Source organism: Puntigrus tetrazona, chromosome 22 (genome assembly GCF_018831695.1).
Source record: "Puntigrus tetrazona isolate hp1 chromosome 22, ASM1883169v1, whole genome shotgun sequence".
NCBI classification, from domain to species: Eukaryota; Metazoa; Chordata; class Actinopteri; order Cypriniformes; family Cyprinidae; genus Puntigrus; species Puntigrus tetrazona.
Window position 1 is genome coordinate 8,673,191 of NC_056720.1, and position 18,070 is coordinate 8,691,260.

Genomic DNA, 18,070 nt, shown 5'->3' on the forward strand with positions numbered 1-18,070 from the left:
ACGGCATTACTGTCTGAAACTGTCTGAAACCCTGATACGTACAGGGTTTGAACAAGATAAGATTAATCACCGTTGAAGCGTTCCCAAAAACATGAGTCACCTGTAAGAATCAGATGTCACCAAACAGACTCTGAGAACAAGAATGAGATGTTCTTGACCATCATCCAATTACTCTGATAGTAGGTTCACAAGGATGGCGCTTACACTGCAAACACACAATTCTCACATAATCACCATGTTCGAAAACACTTCATGTACAATAGTCATAAGGACGTGGTAAGTGTTATATTGGAAAACACACTTGAAAATTCAGGATTTCAGTCGTTCGTCACTTTTATTACTCACATTAAATCAAACAGTAGCCTCTTTGGAAACATATGTATTGTGTATAGTGTCAAAACAAAGACCAATATTAGTATTACAAGTATAAGTATGATAAAATACTGCAATGTTTCTGAAGTAAGAACATTACTTGCTGCTGGTTCTTCAAAAAGATTGTCCTAAATTTAATATGAAGAGGTTAAAAAAAGAAGCGGGCGAGTGGCCCTCCATCTTTCTGAGAGAACACTGTTTCATTCGCACCTTTGCTTCTCCTTTTCCCTGTAGAACATGAAAACACGACCCACCCCCCTTTCCCATTGCTTCTGGATGGTCACCATGGCAACAGCCTTTTATAGCAACCCTGACAAAAAAAAAATCAATATAAGACACTAAAAAAGGAGCAAAGAACTCGATTTTAAATCGTTTGGTCTTAATTTGCAGGACAAAAAAATAGGAACTAGATGGGGGTGTTATTCAGAAGGTCTGATTGGACTTGAAAGGATGGAGGCACAAATGTGGAGTGGTTTATTTTTGGAAGGTGTGCTAGTTCCTGTTTCGTTTCAGCTTGTTCCCGTCTTGTTGGAATTTCAGAAATGGCTTGGTGTGTGAATATGCCTTTCCAAATCATCCCATCTTTATTGTGCTAAACAGAAATTGAATGAGAGAAAAAGATATCAAATATCAAAAGAGAAAGTGAAGCTTTAACAGACGCTGTGGATTCCTGCAATAGTGAAATTTCCTTGGATTTTCCCATAAAATATTCCCCGGGATCAAATGACAGAAAGCTGCAAGTTTAATAAATATTAAATTGAAAGCATTTTATAAAAATTTTAGGACAAAATATCTACTTCGGAACATCAGACTCTTATGGACATCTAAAATGTACAAAACAATTAAAACTTGGTGGTTATTTTCATGTAGTGATAAAATGTTTAAAGCTACGATTCACAGTGTTTTTCCTTTGTATTTCAAGCTTAGACTTTCACACTTCACACTTTAAGTGCAGACAAGGTGGTCTCAAAAACAGCTGACACGTCCCAACACAAAGACCACAAAGAAACCGCTCCGGTTCGATTTCTTTTCTCATGGGATGCATGGCAAATCACTGTCACATTGATTGTCTCTGACTGCGGAGAATGCAGTTTCCCATCAAGCTGGGTTATTGGCACCTGATGTTCAAGGTGATGAATTCGGTCACCTGCAGTTCTCGCTTTAGGGTGGCCCTGGGCCCTGACAAGACAGTTCAGCCGAGCTTAGCTGCTTCCAAAACAGTCCATGGAATGTAAACACAGTCTACACAGTGCTCGGATTGCACTTTGTAAGGTCGTATGATCCTTTCTTCCTAGCTCTCCACACGTACACCACAACACCGAGCAGAGCAGAAGCAACTCCCAGGCAAATCGCGGGCATTAGAAAGTCATTCCAGTCTAATGGAGGGTTGACTCTTTTCTCTGTAACGAAAAGTCAAAGAGATTGGCAAATTGGAAATATGCTGTAGAATGTCTGTGAATATACTTTTTTTTGCTTGTGCTAACAAATCGCAATAGAGAGGACCTCTGAGACATTTTGTCAATCTACCCTCGGATTTTGACATGGTACCTCAGGGTAGCACCACATTCAATTTTTGACAAGAAAGAAAATGAGACTGTGATGGATTGAAGTACAGTGTGTTTTATGGTTTGTACCATAACTTTTAATGTGGCATACAGCCTGAATAAAATAATGAATATGAGTAATATTTCCAAAATTCCAAAAAGGCAAAAAGTACCAGGATGACCCACTACTTTCACAGAGATCCATCTGATGGACACTTTATTGGCCCATCAGGCTATGGGAAAGGAGTTGTGAACGGCACCGAAGCGACGCAATTTATGTCAGGGATCAGTGAAGCGACACAATTGATGCCGTATATCACATGACAAGTTTGTTCCCTTATCAAATGTCACAAAAATGCAGTTTTGGTTTGCACCTGGGGAGTACTGACCACAGTGAAATTTCATTGGTCCAAAATCCTACTTCACATTAAGCATCAAATATTCTCCCACTAAATGGGATTTTATGTCAATTTGTGCAAAACCTGACCAGTTGTGTCACGTCTGGTTAGGATATGGTGCTAATTCTCAAACATAATGTAGTCAGTGTACTCAGAAACACATTAACTTGATATGATATGCAACCAGATTTACTCACCCATCACACTGATATTGAAAAGCTCAGTCTCGTAACCCAGGTCATTGGTGACGTTGATCTGATAAAGGCCTGTGTCGTTAGGAGTGAGGTTGATCAGCAGGAATACACCATCAAGAGAGTAGACATTTTTTTCTCCATCCAGCTTGCTGAGGACCACCGTAGCAGGAGGGAAGCTCACGGAGCGACAACAGATGGTGATATTCTGCCCCTCCTGAACATCCGTGGATGGAAAGATCTCCACCGTTGTATTCCTGGGTGGTGCTGGGATAAGAGAGACATAATAATTGTCAGTTGACTAGACATGATCAACTTAATAAGAGAAAAAAAAACACATATCTGTATAAAACATATTTGTTTTATAGAAAGGAGAACAATGCAAAATAGAGAGCAAGTTTTCTTAAATTTTCTCAAATATCTCAAATAACTGTTGATATTTGAGATGATACAACATGCTGATTAATTTTGACCAGATGTAATTTGGTAAACTTACCTTTCACTGTAATCTCCACACTATCGTTGTGGCTTCCATACATATTGGAAGTTTCACAAACATAGACGCCAGAGTCATCCAGCTCAACCCCAAAGATGGTTAACACTGTTTCAAGCCCATGACTGGTCATAAGCTTTGTTTGTATGCCATCCGTCACCCTGCTCAGCACTGTATGCCCCACTGGAAAGCTGTTGGAAAGGCATGAAATGGTCACAGATTCTCCTTCCTTTAACTCCATCTGTGGGCTCACAGTAATCCTGGTTGCTCTCGGGGGATCTGTAAAAAACGAAAATGTTTAAAAACCCAAATTCATATTTAAAAGAAACAAAGAAATGCATTGACTTACAATGAACGGACAGTGTAGCAGATGCCGTCTTTACTGCTTGAGTAGTTGGCACACCACGCATTTCCAGAAAAACTTTGCAGGTGATGCGTTTGTCCTGATCCTCGGGCTTTAACCGGTAAGAATACACTGAAGTCAGATTTATTTTACCACTTGAAAATGACCCAGTTTCTGAATGCATTTCTCGCTCTCCGTCCATCCACAGAATTTGGAAAAGGTTGGCTGGGAAAACGTCCAGAGCAGTGCAGGTCAATTTCATCATCTCTCCCACCAGAGAAGATCCAGACATTTTCACAACAGGACTTTTTGGAAATGCTGATAAGAGAAAAAATGAAACAAGTATAAATACTCACGACTAATAAATACAACGCAATTAAGGAAAACCTTGAATGATGACAGTTGATATGTAGTAAAACATGTAATGTAGACAAAGCAAAACTCCCTAAGAGTACACATTCTAGGAGTTGTTTTCCGCCGAGAGCAACACAACCTTTTATGGAAGTCTCTATGACCTCAAAAGCAATAACGTTTCTATCACAGGACTTTTAAATCTTGACAGCATTATCCATTTCGATAACCTCTCAAGTGTTTGTTCATTTCCATTCTGGAAAATATAATAAATGCTTCATTTCCTGCATCAAATCAGTGTCAAACGAGCTATTTTTAGAACAAGATTTCAAAATACTGAATTACTCCTCACGGATGACTCGCATTTAAACAGCTGGTTAATTGAAACTCAAAATCTGAGACGTTAACGCTAATGGTTTTCTATTTCATACTTTTAGTCTCTTATTAAACTTTTTCATTTGGAAATTTTTAAATCTTTGGAAATCAAATCAAATCATCTAGTGATGCTACTGATGCAGAAATTAGCATATTTTACCTTCAAATGTTGAAAACTTGATCATACATTCTCCAACTATTTAGTAAAGGACCATCAACTCTGGACCTTAAGATACAGTTTCTGGCAGAGTTTAGCTATACTGGATTACACATCTATCTGCGACTTTGTACTAATCATGAAGGCCTTGATTAGCTTATTCAGGTGTGGTTGATTCGGGTTGGAGCTAAACTGGATCTCGAGGTCCATAGTTGAGGACTAGTATAATGTTTGAGGTCCTTTCCCACTACAAACTGCTTTTTATGTAAACTCGAGACTGGATGGTAAACTTTTCCAGATACTTACAAAAAACCTTTACTTCTGTCTCTTTGGACTTGTTGACTGAGCCACATGTGACCTCACAAAGGTAAGTTCCCTCATCTTCCAACTCTACTTGATCGAAAACCAGCTGGGACTGGAAGCCATCTGTCTTAACTTGCCTGAGGATTGGCATATCTGAAAGACTCTTCCAGGAGAACTTGGGTTGAGGACAACCTGAAGCCTGACAGGAGAGGATCAGGCCTGAGCCTTTCTCCAACACAACCTCTCCTTCCGGTTGAAGAGCCACTTCTAGCAAATAAGCTGTGAAGGAAGAAAAAAACTGAGTTAGTGCCTCAAACTTAATTTGCATAGTATTAAACTTCAAGCTCATATTTAAATAATCTGTGTCTTTAAGAGATAAAAGACTACAACTGATTCTGCCTTTGTACTTTTACACACTATTACAATGCACACTATAACTGCGCTCAGCAGACCTATGGGAGAATGTTGCATTAACCACTAAAGCCAGATGTACAAGGTCTTACCTTCAACAGTTAGATTGAGAATGGTCTCCTGACTGCCATAATCATTGAAAGCCTCACACACAAACATGCCAGAGTCAGTCAGCTTGACGGAATTGAAGGTAACTGATGTTTCTGCCCCTTCACTAGACTTTAGCTCAGTTTTTACACCATTAACCCTCCTGCTGAGCACCAGTTGTGTCACTGGAACAATGCTGGAATTGCAGGAAATGCTCACGGAGTCTCCTTCCTTCACAGTGGATTGTGGACTTGCTACAATGAAGGTATCCATAGGAGGTGCTGCCAAGAAATTTAACAATTGATTAAATGGGAACAAAATAAAAAATTTTCATGTTTTTTTAGCAGTTTTGCTTTTGTTTAACTGAACTCAGGTCAGAGAGGCTGATCATCTGACCCTTCATAGATAGCAAGGATACTACCATTTTGTGAAGCTACTTTTTGTGCACAAAGAAAACAAAAATAACTTTAATTAACAATTTTTCTTCTCTTCCCTGTCAGTGGACTACTTTAATGTCCTTACTATATCTCTTTGAATACGGTTGTACCATTGCTGTCTATGGGAGGTTCAGAGAGCTCTCAGATTTCATTAAAAATATCTTAATTTGTGTTCTGAAGTTAAACGAAGGTCTTATAGTTTTGAAACGACATGAATCAATGATCAATGGCATGAATTTTCATTCATTGGCTGAACTATGCCTTTAAACGAACCACTAACCTTGAACGACTACTGAAACGCTGACATTTTGACTTCCCAAATCATTGCTAACGTCACACTGGTAAGTACCAGCATCCTCTAAGGACACGTCTTGTACGAAGAGCTGTCGATGCTTTCCCATTTCCACAGACCGGCCATCTGGTTTAAGAACCATCCATGTAAATGCAGGCTTCGGTTTGCCCTCGGACTCACAGGTCAAAGTTAAACTGGATCCCAGCAGGACGGCGGTCGCTCCAGATACTTTAACATTATGCGGTGCAGCTGTGAAAGCAATGGGAAAAACGAATGATCATGGGGGTCATCTTCTTGAGAGAGGAAGTATAATTCCCACATCCGTTTTGGGTTTAATTAAAAAATAGTTAATGTTAATATACAGCATGCAAGTGTAGCTTACTGAGAACTGTTGTGTGTACAGAGGTTTCCTTGGTCATCTCATCAGCTGGTATACCATCCATAACCAGTGATGCTCTGCACGTTAATGCCTTCCCATCATCCTCATTAGAAGGTGTGAATTTAAAGGGAAATGAATCTGTTTTGGAATGTTCCTCGTAATTCTTGAGAACTTGGTCTCCGTATTGCCACTCCACTGTAAGGAACTCCGAAGGGTATACTGAAGATACTTCACAGCGCAAGGTGTTTTCCTCACCCATTTTCAAGCTATCATATCCAGATATAACCGGGTTACTTGGAAAAGCTGAAATGCATTCCAAGATTTAAATATTAGTCAACAAGCAAAAACAAATCATAAAATGCATGCATATGTGTGATTCATATGTAGCATTACAAAATAAATAAATAAAAGAGACCGGGAGCCAGGCGTCACATATCTTTGGTTTTGGATGTCTGATTACACAAATTGACCAGAACATTTTTACATATGGACCACAAAACCATTTTTTTAATTGATATTGACATTCTTGTTATACATTATTTTGGCAATATAAAATCTATATTCCAGGGATGCAAAAATCACCTTTAAGTACAAAAAAGTTCTCAGCAATGCATATTACTAATCAAAGATGTCTTCACGAAACCTGATCTTTACTTAATATCCCAATCATTTTTGGCATAAAAGAAAAATCAATCAGTTTGACCCATAAAATGCACTGTTGTATTATAACCGTGTGACTTCAGACTGGTTTTGTGGTCCAGGATCACATATATGCTCTCTCATAAATTACTTTGAGTAATATTTACTGGAGTAAAATGTGTGACAACTTACCCCGGTCTCTGCTAACAGTGCATTATGAAACCTACTGAAGTTTTAATGAAACCGAGAACATACAAGGAACTCACAATAAACTTTAATAGTTGTTCTGGCCTGTTTTGTCTGTTTCCCACAGGTTGCTTTGCACAGTATGGTGTTTTCGTGATTCGTCCTCACACTGTCGAAGACCATCACAGATGCTTTGTCCCGTGAATCGATAGTAGCGAATATCGGTTTGTCTTCTAATGGGGTCCAAACAAACTTCACCTTCTCCGGGCAAGATGACATGTTGCAGGTCAGTTCTCTCCTCTCGCCCACTTTGAACAGAACTTGGGGCGGCAGGTCCAGTGAAGAGGAAACAACTATTCAAGAGAACGCTAACTCATCAGTAAGCCTTATTTATGGTAACGCTTTAGAATAGACTTATTCACTATTAATTCACTTTTTCCTCAAAAAAACTAATTTGCTGTTTTAATAGTATTAATAGTTAGGAAGGTAGTTATTAAGTTTAGGTTAGGAATGTAGTAATGTAGACTAAGGCATTAACATGTGCTTCATTACTACTAATAAATGGTTAATATTCTAGTAAAATGCATGCCAACTAGTTAAGAGACACAAGTGTTCCCTTTTTTAAAATAGTTGTGCAAATTATGTTTGATATGTAATTAAATCATAAAGAGATATAGAACTGCACACAAAATTCAATAAAGTACTACAATTATGACATTATTAGAATTTCTGTGCATCGATAATTAAAAATGAACACAATTACAAAGCAACTGATTGAAGTGTAAACATTATAATGCACAATTATGTAAACATATCAAATAATATGCAGTTAGTCTTATATAAAATAAACATGTTTTATAATGCTCAAATCTGCATACATGTTTTGTTAATGTTTTAGTAGTAGTTTTAATAGCGATGCGCATGTTGAATTTTTTTTATATGAAAATGTAGCTACAATATATTTTTTGAACGATTAAGACAAAAATGTTTGGTTGTAGTTAACTATAACAACCCTTAAGCTGCAATGCCTACAAGAAGAGCAGATGGTAAGACACTAAAATATGTTAAAATATTCAGGTTACTTAGCATACGTAGTTAAAACACCGACATTTGCAAGAAAGCCTAAAGAAAATGTATAAACTCACCGGCAACCGGCAGAAGCAGAGTCAAGAGTAAAGCTGGATCCATGCTGTCCTGAAGAACAATCAAAGAGCTCCAAGTGAACAGAACTGAGTTAATCCGCTTTCTTTCTTTCATTCAGCTCTGGATCTGATTTATAGGAGAAGGGGAAGGGATCGGAGTCCACCTCCTCAGCTCTCCAAATAAACCACGGAGGAATTCCCCAGCCCTCCGTAGGCTCCCTCTGCTGTCCTAAAGGGGTTCTTCCCCTTTTACAGGAAAGGACTTCGTGTACACTTCGAAGAAAACGTTTCCATTACGAACTGCCAGTGCAGATTAAAATAACTCCCGCCTTAAACGTGGGTAGATCATTTATTTTCCCAGAAATGCTGAAACTACAAGAAGCCGCAAAACTCCCGGAGCTGGAAGCTGTGGTGATGCGACTAACCGAAGGGTTTTATTTGCTCCTTATAACGTAATCTATCCATTTAAATATATGTGCTATTGGTTTAGGCACATATGCAATAAAAGACGTTAGTATGATTATAAAAGTGCCGTGTTTTCTAATGCTGTTTTTCACTTGCACTGTTTTACTTGGAGCCAACAAATCAGTGTCACCTTTCTCCCCGCACAGATGCTTGCTCAGGTTTTTAACAATAGAGATGGAAGATTATGTAAGCGAGTTTAAGTGCGGATATGGCTGGATGTAACTTATCACCGTGTCAACAGGGTTCAGAAAACCCATTCTCTTCGCTGAACTTCACTACATGGCAGATGTCCTTGCGACTATGTGCAATGCTGAACTAAAAACAAACATAAGAGAATTTGGCTTACTTAATGTACTTAATATCTATAATTATTAAATTATGTGATAACCCGATGCATAAATATATAACATACAGTAACATACCTGACATTTAAACAAGCTGTTAAGTAAAAAGTAAGCTTTTGATAGAAATGACTAATGCACTATGAATATTAATTCTAGTGCTGTCAAACGATTAACCATAAGTATATTTTTTACATGTGTGTGTACACATATGCTATACATTTAAGAAAAATGGTAATATATTAAATATGAATATAAAATCAAATTTTTAAAATATATACTGTATGTGTGTTTATATATATACACAATAAACACAACACATATGTAATGTACACAAAAACATTTTCAATATTATTAATCATGATTGTTTCACAGTACTGATTAATTTAAAATAAAAAATACTTTCTAAACAAGCTGTTTGATGTAAAATATTAAGCATTTCATGTAATATAACTATTAATGTTCTTCACGTAGATTTGTTCAAAATTAAATATAATATATAACTGACATTTTAAACTGGCTCTTAAAATAAAATGTACTATTAAAAATTAAGCATTTTACATAATTGTATACATTTTATGTATATTAATTTAATATACAGAAATCGCCATTTAAAACATAAAATACAGTTAAATAAACTAAGCATTTTATATAATATTTTTAATACACCATGAATACAAAACGATAAACTACATTTAACATTTTATGCATTAAATAAAATGCTAAAAAAAATAAATGCAGTATATTTAAATTAAAATAATATTTTAAAATTACGTGCTAATATTTTATACAAAATATTCAATATTCATTTTTAATATTTAAAATAAATTCATAAATTAAAACAAATTAAGAAAATAAGTTAATCATCGACAATTATTACAAAAAATAAAGATGAGAAACAACACAGGTTGCGATTTTTCTCGTTTATTTGAACATTCATAGACATCTCTCATTTAAAAAGTGGCAGTGAAGCCGTCACAATTGTGCAAAAACCACTTCACAAAAAAAACTGTTACAAAATCTTTACAAAACACTGTAAATCACATGCGGCTCATCGTGACTGAAAAAAACCACCAGCAGATTGTAGAAGCATCTTGGACAGGCACGAGCGAAATCTGGCCACAGTACAAGTCGTAAGCTTTTTCGCAGCTCTAGCTCAGTTCATCTCACCCAGAAATGCCCTGCGGCTGTTTTGTCTGGGGAAGATGTGAGAAATAGTATTGATGGTGATGGGCTCGACTCCAACCGTGGAGCCCCGCAAGAAGTCTCCTCTCATCACAGACCTGAAGGACTTCCGAAACTCTTCGTTCTTCCAAGTGTACAGAAAGGGATTGGACACGAATATAGTGCAGAACACAATCCACGTTGACGTCCAAAGCACAACGGACACCGGGGCGAAGAGTCCCGCGACGAGGACCCAAAAAATGGGCTCGGTCGTGAGAATGAAAATAAAGCAGACTGCGAGAACGTAAAAGCCGAGTCGCTTGTCCTTCCTGGGGAACGAATAAGGAAGGTTGTTCACGATTTGGAAATTCAAAATGCTGACTCTTTTCACGCTTATCTGCACTCGGCGGAAGATTTTAAAGTAGCAGTACACCACAACCAAAGTCTGTCCGATGATGGTAAACGCAAGCGTGCCGGTCGCAAACCGACTTGACAAAACGGACACAGATGTTCCCTTCGCCAACGAAGCGTCTTCAGCGTCCCGGCACCTTTCGGGCAGATACCGAAAGGATGTGATCCACGGGAACAAGGAGCCCAAGGAGACCAACCACGAACCTGCGATCATCCATTCTGTGTTCCTCTTCTGATACAGGCTTTGATACACGGCAGGGGTTTTGGTGATCAAAACGTATCTGTTGACCGCAATGAGCGAGTGGGAGAGCAGCGACACGGTGATGCCCAGAAACAGCAGCGCTTCTTTGAACGCCTGGTAGCCGATCACCAGGAAAGTCCCGGTGGAGGTGGCCACGGCTTCGTGGGGCATCCAGAAAGCACACACCAGCAGATCCGCCACGCAGCCGTTGACGATGAACGCGTTACTGGCCGTGCGGAGCTTCTTGAACGTCACCACCAAATAGATCACCAGGAGGTTGAGGACGGTTCCCAGAACGCACATGAAGGAGTAGACGGTGGCCAGGGAGATGCGCGAGCCGCGTCCCAGAGCGCACGCCGACAGCGGCACGTCCGTGTCGTTTGGCATGATGCGCGGATAATGTCATCTCATCTTATCGCAGCTCACATTGCGAGAGGAACATGTGCGTGAGAGAGAGCTCAGCTCCCTTTGGCAATGCTGCGGTGGAGAATCGAGGTTTATATGTGTGTGTGTGTGTGTGTGCGCGCGTGTGTTTGTGAGAGAGAGAGCGATAGAGGCGTGAGATCAACAGGAGCCCACGCTGCCTTCTCACGTGTTTTTCATTATTCCCAGGGTGCATAATCACCATGAAGGCAAGTAATTATTCATAATGGATTGAGCTTGGGATAATCAATAGACTGCCTTATAATGGGCTTCCCATTGAGAACCTTTAGGAACACGAGCAAGGGAGTTTAATGTATTCAGTTGAGTCCAGAACTTACTATTAGTAAGGACTGGAAATTCTGGCAACGCACTCTTATAAAGGTGCTTCACGATTCCCATAAAAGAAGCTTTATGGTTCCGTAAAGAACCTTGATAAAGAACCGTGTTTTTGCACAAGGTTCTTTGTGGTGAAAGAAGGTTCTTCAGATTCTAAAAAGAAAGAAGGTTCTTTAAAGAACCTTTGGCTAAATGGTTCTTCAGTGGCATCGATGTGAAGAACCTTTGAAGCACATTTATTTTTAAGAGTGCATTTATTCATCTTTGTGCGATTTCAAACCCGTAGGGCTTTCCTTCTTCCGTGGAACTAAAAAAAAGAAGTTTTGCAGAATGTTGACGCTGCTCTTTCTCATACAGTGAAAGTGAATGAGGAATAGAGACGTACACCCACTCCGATTTATTATTGCTTTTGAAAAATTTGAATTATTTGCTAAGAATGGACCTGCACTGACCGCGTTGCACGTTTCTGATTTACTAACAAAAACTGGCTCAATAAGAGTCATTCATTGGAAAATACGACTAACACTGGTCGTGCTGTGTGTTTTTGATTCACTGGAAAAAACGGTCACATAAGACTCATTCATTAGACAATTGGACTTCCACTGACGCAATTCATTCATCAGGAAACTACACTTTGTGTTTCTGATTCAGGAAACAGAACTGGCTAATACTTTTCATTCAGTTGAGAATCAGACAACCGCTAGTCATGCTATGCCTTTATGATTCACAAAAATTAGAAGTTCGTTGGGGATCGGACTACAGTGATAGTTCCTGATCAGTAATTTGTCAGAGAATCTGACTATCAACAACAACAAAAAATCACTCGTCATACGATTTAATTGTAGGCAATAGTACTGCCATAGGAGTGAATTTTGCATTTGAGAACCAGATGAAACTCATTATGCTGCATGTTTTTGATTCACTTCATAAATTGTGCGTTAAAGAATTAGACAACACTGATTACACAGCTTTTTTTATTCACTAAAGAACAGTCTAATAAGAAGCATATTTTTAAGTTTAAAGGGATAATAACCTCAAAATTTACAATTCCGTCATTAATAACTAACCCTCTTGTCGTTCCAAACCTTCATGTTCAGAACACATTCAGGACTTTTTTTTTCTCCGATGTCCTTGCTATGTTTTTAGATCGCGGTAAAACCTTACTGTTACATTTTATCAAGAATATCTTCATTTGCGTTCCAAAGATGAACAAAGGTCTTATGCATTTCAAACAACATGAGGTTGAGTAATCGATGACAGAATTTTAATTTTAGGGTGTACTATCTCTTTAAGAAGACACTGCCAGTGTTGCATGTCTTCGATTCACCAAAAACTGGCTCGTGTAAGCCTCGATGATTTGTTCATAAAATCGAACAACGCTGGTCATTTAAACAAAAATAAAAAGTCAGTGATTCGTTTAGCAATCAATCAATGGTTGCACTGTATGTTTGCGATTCATTAAAAACAATCCGTTTGTCCGAGAACCGAACGACTCAAGAGAACCGACTCCGAATCATTCATTTGTACAGAATCAAATTCAATCTCTGTGTACGTTTCTGAATCACTAAAACATTTGAGCTGTAGATTGAACGGAGTCGTTTCACAGAGGCCAGGTTTAATTGAATTATTGGCCGAACCTCGCACTTCCGAGCCGTTTATTAGAGATTAAAAGGAGCGGCTAGAGTATTTTCTTCATCCGTTTCTGAAGTGCTCAAATCAAGCACATGATAGAAAGAACAACTGTGACAGTTTTGACATGTCAAGCTGCTTTCCAGAAGCATTTCACAGATACTTAAGCACTATCATTACAACGAGTGCAGCAGCAGCAGCCTTGAAACCTGCCATTTTCTTCGAGTTGATCATTGAGTTTAATGGGTATTCAAAGAGAGACATTATACTGTGATACGTTGAATGAAAGGGCTCTGGAAAACAGAGTCACGGTTTCAATTAAATATAATAATCACACCCACGACAGCTACAACGACAGCTATAAGTCTTAGTAGAACATTAGAAGTTTTCTAAAAGTGGGGAGAGGAAAAAAAAATTCACGACACGGATACGAGCAACAAATTGCGTAGAAATAAATTGACATTTCGAAATACTTCCCGTATCAAACTCGTGGCTGCGAACAGTCACTCGAACAGCAGCCATTTTCACAGCTGTCTCCAGACGCCCACGGCCCGACGCCTGCTGCCAGATAGACTCAAAACGAGACTTCAGTTCACAAATGTGTGGCGACTTTGCGGTTCACACTTTGTTGGTTGTCAGGGAGAGAAAACCGTTGCCACTTAATTTACTTTTTTGGAGCCGTTTAAAGCGGTATTTTTGTCACAGAACGGCAAGCCGGAACAGCGCTTACCGTAGAAGGCTTAATTGGAAATCTGCACTTGAGGGAAATTATGAAAGAAAACGAAGAAGCTAAAGCAAAATTAGTCTTTTATTTCGTTCTGGTCTTTGAAATCGTGTTTACATAGCAAAAGAATAATGTACAACCCACTACTTTGTATTTTAAGGTCCATTCAGTGTGTTTGTGAAAAGCAAACACTGCTCTAACGTTGTTAGGTTCTCTTTACACACTGCTCCAAAAATATAGATTTATATTTTTATAAGCAAGAGAGTAGTTTACATCATGTATATGTCAAAGAGGTAGAATGCTTCAATCAAATAAGATTCTCCCAAAACATACATATATATATATATACACATAATTCATAACACCATGTGGAATGTACAGAGTGCTACAGGACTAATAGATACAGAACAGTCATGTTATAATTGCATAAACCTGTATTGGAGTATGTATTCAAAAAAAGAAAGATTAGTTGATTAGTTCAACCACAAAATTAAAAATTGTCAATTTATTCAACTAACATCAACCTGTATTACCGACCTACCTCTGTGGAACACAAAAGACGATATTCAGAACAATGTTCACGCTGCTCTGTTCCATTCAATAAAATTAAGGCTGCCGAGGTCCAAATGTGCACCATATAAGTACTTTCTGCTATTTTACGAAGAAATACAATACAGAAGTTTGCCAAAGGTGTACAACAGCTTTGCGTGACAAAAATAAAAAAATGTACATCGCAATTTGCATAAAATTTCCTCTTTTGCTTCAATTGTTCTTTTAGGACATTGATTATAATGGTACATATTTTTAGCGCGCATCTCAACGCTGACGTCAAATTAGCGTTTTGATGGGATACATGTTTGTTTTTGATACAATTTTTCCTCAAAAGATTTCATTTGAGACGTTCGGTGAAATTTGAGAAAAAATTAAAAGACATTTAACACAGAACTGAGAGGTACTTGCAGCACTTTTATGGTGCCTTCGTTATTACGTTCAACAATCAAAAATCTTGTTTTGTGTTTCACAGAAGAAATAAGGTCAAGTATGGAATGACGTGAGACGGTTTCATTTTTATGTGAAGTCAAATTAAAAACAAAAAAAAAAAAATGTAAAGGTTTTAGCTTAAACTCTGCTGGTCATCTTTAAGAACACTGTATGATGAATTATTTGCGCTTGATTGTAAACGAAACCTAAAATAACCAAATCTGAGCCTCGAACACTGGAACGACCTTTTTTGGATTAGTTTGTACATTCATTATGTGCACTAACAAAGGGTTTTGTTACGCATATCACGGCCTACACAAAAGCTCGTCTAAGTTTGCATTTAATTATGTTTATATTAGTTTTCATGAATGTATATTTTAAGCAGCTGGAGTTACTTTTCGTAAAAACGGTGCATGTTAAAACCAGCAGCCAAAAGCTTGTAACTCACTCGTACATTCTGAGTTGCTATATATCAGATGTGCTGGTGAAATGAACACTCCTGAAAAGTGAAGTGTCGACGGATGTGTTTTCAACAGCCCTTGATGCTCTCGAAACGCATGCGAGCACAGTTCTGTATTAGTTTAATAATAATGCACATTATGTCGTCACAATGGCTAGGGGGGAAAAAAAAGCAGTCCACCCCGTTACTCATACTGAACAAACAAAGCTCTTCATTTTTGCAGAGAAAAATAAGTTTGCTTGCGAATCGGTTGCGTTCTCATTAGCCGCCCGCCGTTGCGTGGAGACAAACCAACCTTAGACCCCAAATGAAGAAGAAAAAAAAAAAAAACACACGCTCTATGGCTTTCGCGGGCAGAAAATCCCTTTGAAGATGACACGTTGCTGTCGAACCATTTTGCACCTTTCAAATATAGCCCCCGCACTTGATATGTTACTCGGTAAGTACACTCAGGAGACAAAAAAAACGTGATATTTACGTCAGAACAAATTCCCTAATCCAAAGATACACAAATATCAACAAACCTTGTCGTCGAGCATTAAGAAGTGTAGATAAAATAGGACAAAAAAAAAAAAAAAAAAAAAAAAAGTACAAAATTCATTATCTAAAAATATTGAACTATGTATATTCATACACGGAGAGCATCTCTTTAAAAGAAAAGACATTTTGAAAAGGACGGCCAAGGCAAGTTCGTGTCGTTTAACAGCATGCAGCAGATCCCAGATCAGCCCTGTCGAAGCGAGGCGTATCACGCCACGAGGCTGACACTTCAGTCTCAAAGCATTTCCTTTCAGCTTCGCTCTTTTTTTTTTTTTTTCAGCAAATCGGTGGTCACAGTGAAGGCCTCGCGGGTCAGAACCAGGCCGGCAGCGCGGGACGGGGGTCAGCGGAAGGTGGCGGCGGCTTTAGTACTGAACATACTCAGACTGAAGGGACTGCAAGAGAGGAGGAAAAACACAAGATGAAATGATTACGATGTTGAACGTAATTGCAGAAAATGACATGGCAGAGGGTAGTTAAATAATAGTCTAAAAAGCCAACCCGAGACATAGCTATCAGAGCCCTCGCTGATGTAAATGAGGGCGAGACGAGAATAAAAAGTCAAAGCTCGGGGAGGAAATAAATTTGCATTAAATGTGTGTGAATTTGTGCAGAAAAAAAAAGCCACTTAGGTTAGAAGACACAGGTGTACGACATGCATAGATGAATGCTAATTATTTATAATTGCGCCACAGCAGGGGGGGGAACGAAAAAATAACGTGTACAGCAGACAAACAGGAAGCAAAGGAAAGCATCTTGTTCTATTTTGTCTCATCAGTTTACAAAACGTTTGATCGACGATCGAGATACGCCTGCTTAGAGTTGTTTGAACTTATGATAGGAATATTTTTCACGAAGGTTTAGATTTGGACTTGATTGTAAAGATCTTGAAAAAGGATGCTTTTAAAAGGAACAAACTAATTTGAGTAGAATCGACGCTCAAAAATATATATATAAAAAAATTGCCTATACAAAGCACCTGAAAAATACCTTGGTTGTTAACATCCTAAAAATGTATGACTTTACAGCGAAAGTTTGATCGAGAATAATCCAATTTGACGTTGTGCGTACGGCTAGTTAAACTAATTCGAGCTTATGATAGAAGTTACTTGAAGAATGAATCTTCAGCTAAAATTTCTAAAACCTAATGAATAAAATAAAATTACAGTAGGCAACTCCCGCTAAAGCAACCTTTTCGGATTAGTTTGTAATATTCAAAGTCATCGACACTAACAAAGGGTTTTCTTATTAATCTCATTGCCTATACATAAAACGCCTAACAAAGCAACAGAAAGTAATGCTTTTTTTGTGTTGTCCAATAAAACAACTACAACAACATTCTAACAAAATTCAATTAATCGCATGCGGTTACTTAACACTGTTGGAGCATCCAATTGAAATATCCAAGCCAACATGCCAAAATATCCCCACAAAAGTTTAGTTCTACACAATCTACAGATGTTCGATTAATAAATATAATTTAATTGATTAGATCTTATTTCATCGTGCTCTCAGCTACCTGAGAATAGAGTTCAAGCCGCTCCATTTGACACATTCCACCGCATTCCACAGAATTCCAAAGAGCTGAACGTTCTAATAAAAGCATTCAGTTGCGTTAAAAGTGCACCAACACGATAACGCTGTGAAATGAGAAACTTTATGCTAATTGATGCTATTTTTAGCAGCAAGAAAACCGATGACATCTCGACTGTAATGAGAGTAAAGCAGGCGGCTGGAAACGGCCTTTGAGGACGAGCGTTTAACGGAGCGCAGGGCTGCTGTCAGAGCAAGACGGGAAGTGATATTCATCATCACTGCAGCACAACTTTGATTCACTCGTGATACACGTGTAGGCGTTGAGATGTTCTGAACAAAGACGCCACGAGGAAGATACGAGCCAATCGTCAATCACATAAACAGGAGAAAATCTAGAAAGGAGCCTAAGGAACACTAGGGGAGGTTGTGAAATCACATGATAAACACGCATAGTAACACGCACAAAAAAATTTGGCTCACAATGTCCAAAAGGCAACAAATGGAAATTAAAAGGGGGAACTGCAGAACTCCCTCCAACAAGTCTGGAGATGGTCCAAGAACAACCTTTCCGTCCAGCCAGGTCACGCGATACTACGATATATTTTAACCCCTTCGGTCAAGGATTTCTTATGACCCCCTAGACCTGTTTGATATCTTCCTTTTCCAATCATAGAAAAAAAAAAAAGTGTAATTGTGTAAAAAATAAAAACAGGCAAAGG

The 18,070-nt window shown here is 38.4% G+C and overlaps 3 protein-coding genes across 7 annotated transcripts in view; all 3 read right to left on the reverse strand.

Moving 5' to 3' along the window:
* Positions 1-315: 315 nt before the first annotated feature.
* vcam1b (vascular cell adhesion molecule 1b) lies at positions 316-8,257 on the reverse strand. 2 transcript variants are annotated; one of them, XM_043223206.1, is made up of 10 exons: positions 8,104-8,257; positions 7,039-7,311; positions 6,137-6,436; positions 5,743-6,003; positions 5,031-5,306; positions 4,531-4,806; positions 3,348-3,659; positions 3,002-3,277; positions 2,512-2,772; positions 316-964 (listed from the first exon to the last, which is right to left on the reverse strand). In XM_043223206.1, the coding sequence occupies exons 1-10, from the start codon at positions 8,213-8,215 to the stop codon at positions 957-959; spliced, it is 2,355 nt and encodes a 784-aa protein (XP_043079141.1). In that variant the 5' UTR covers positions 8,216-8,257; the 3' UTR covers positions 316-956. The 2 variants fall into 2 exon arrangements, with proteins under 2 accessions (XP_043079141.1, XP_043079139.1); XM_043223204.1 differs by having other exon boundaries at positions 316-1,772.
* A 1,557-nt stretch (positions 8,258-9,814) lies between these two features.
* gpr88 (G protein-coupled receptor 88) lies at positions 9,815-11,304 on the reverse strand. Its single transcript, XM_043222329.1, has one exon. The coding sequence runs from the start codon at positions 11,107-11,109 to the stop codon at positions 10,063-10,065; it is 1,047 nt and encodes a 348-aa protein (XP_043078264.1). The 5' UTR covers positions 11,110-11,304; the 3' UTR covers positions 9,815-10,062.
* Positions 11,305-13,900: 2,596 nt separating this feature from the next.
* Positions 13,901-18,070, reverse strand: part of cdc14ab (cell division cycle 14Ab) — a 38,290-nt gene continuing 34,120 nt past the window's right edge. For all 4 annotated transcript variants that reach the window (XM_043223062.1, XM_043223060.1, XM_043223061.1 and 1 more), the window contains one exon: positions 13,901-16,210. In XM_043223062.1, coding sequence (XP_043078997.1) covers positions 16,159-16,210 — 52 coding nt within the window. In that variant the 3' untranslated portion in view covers positions 13,901-16,158. The remainder of the gene's footprint in view (positions 16,211-18,070) is intronic.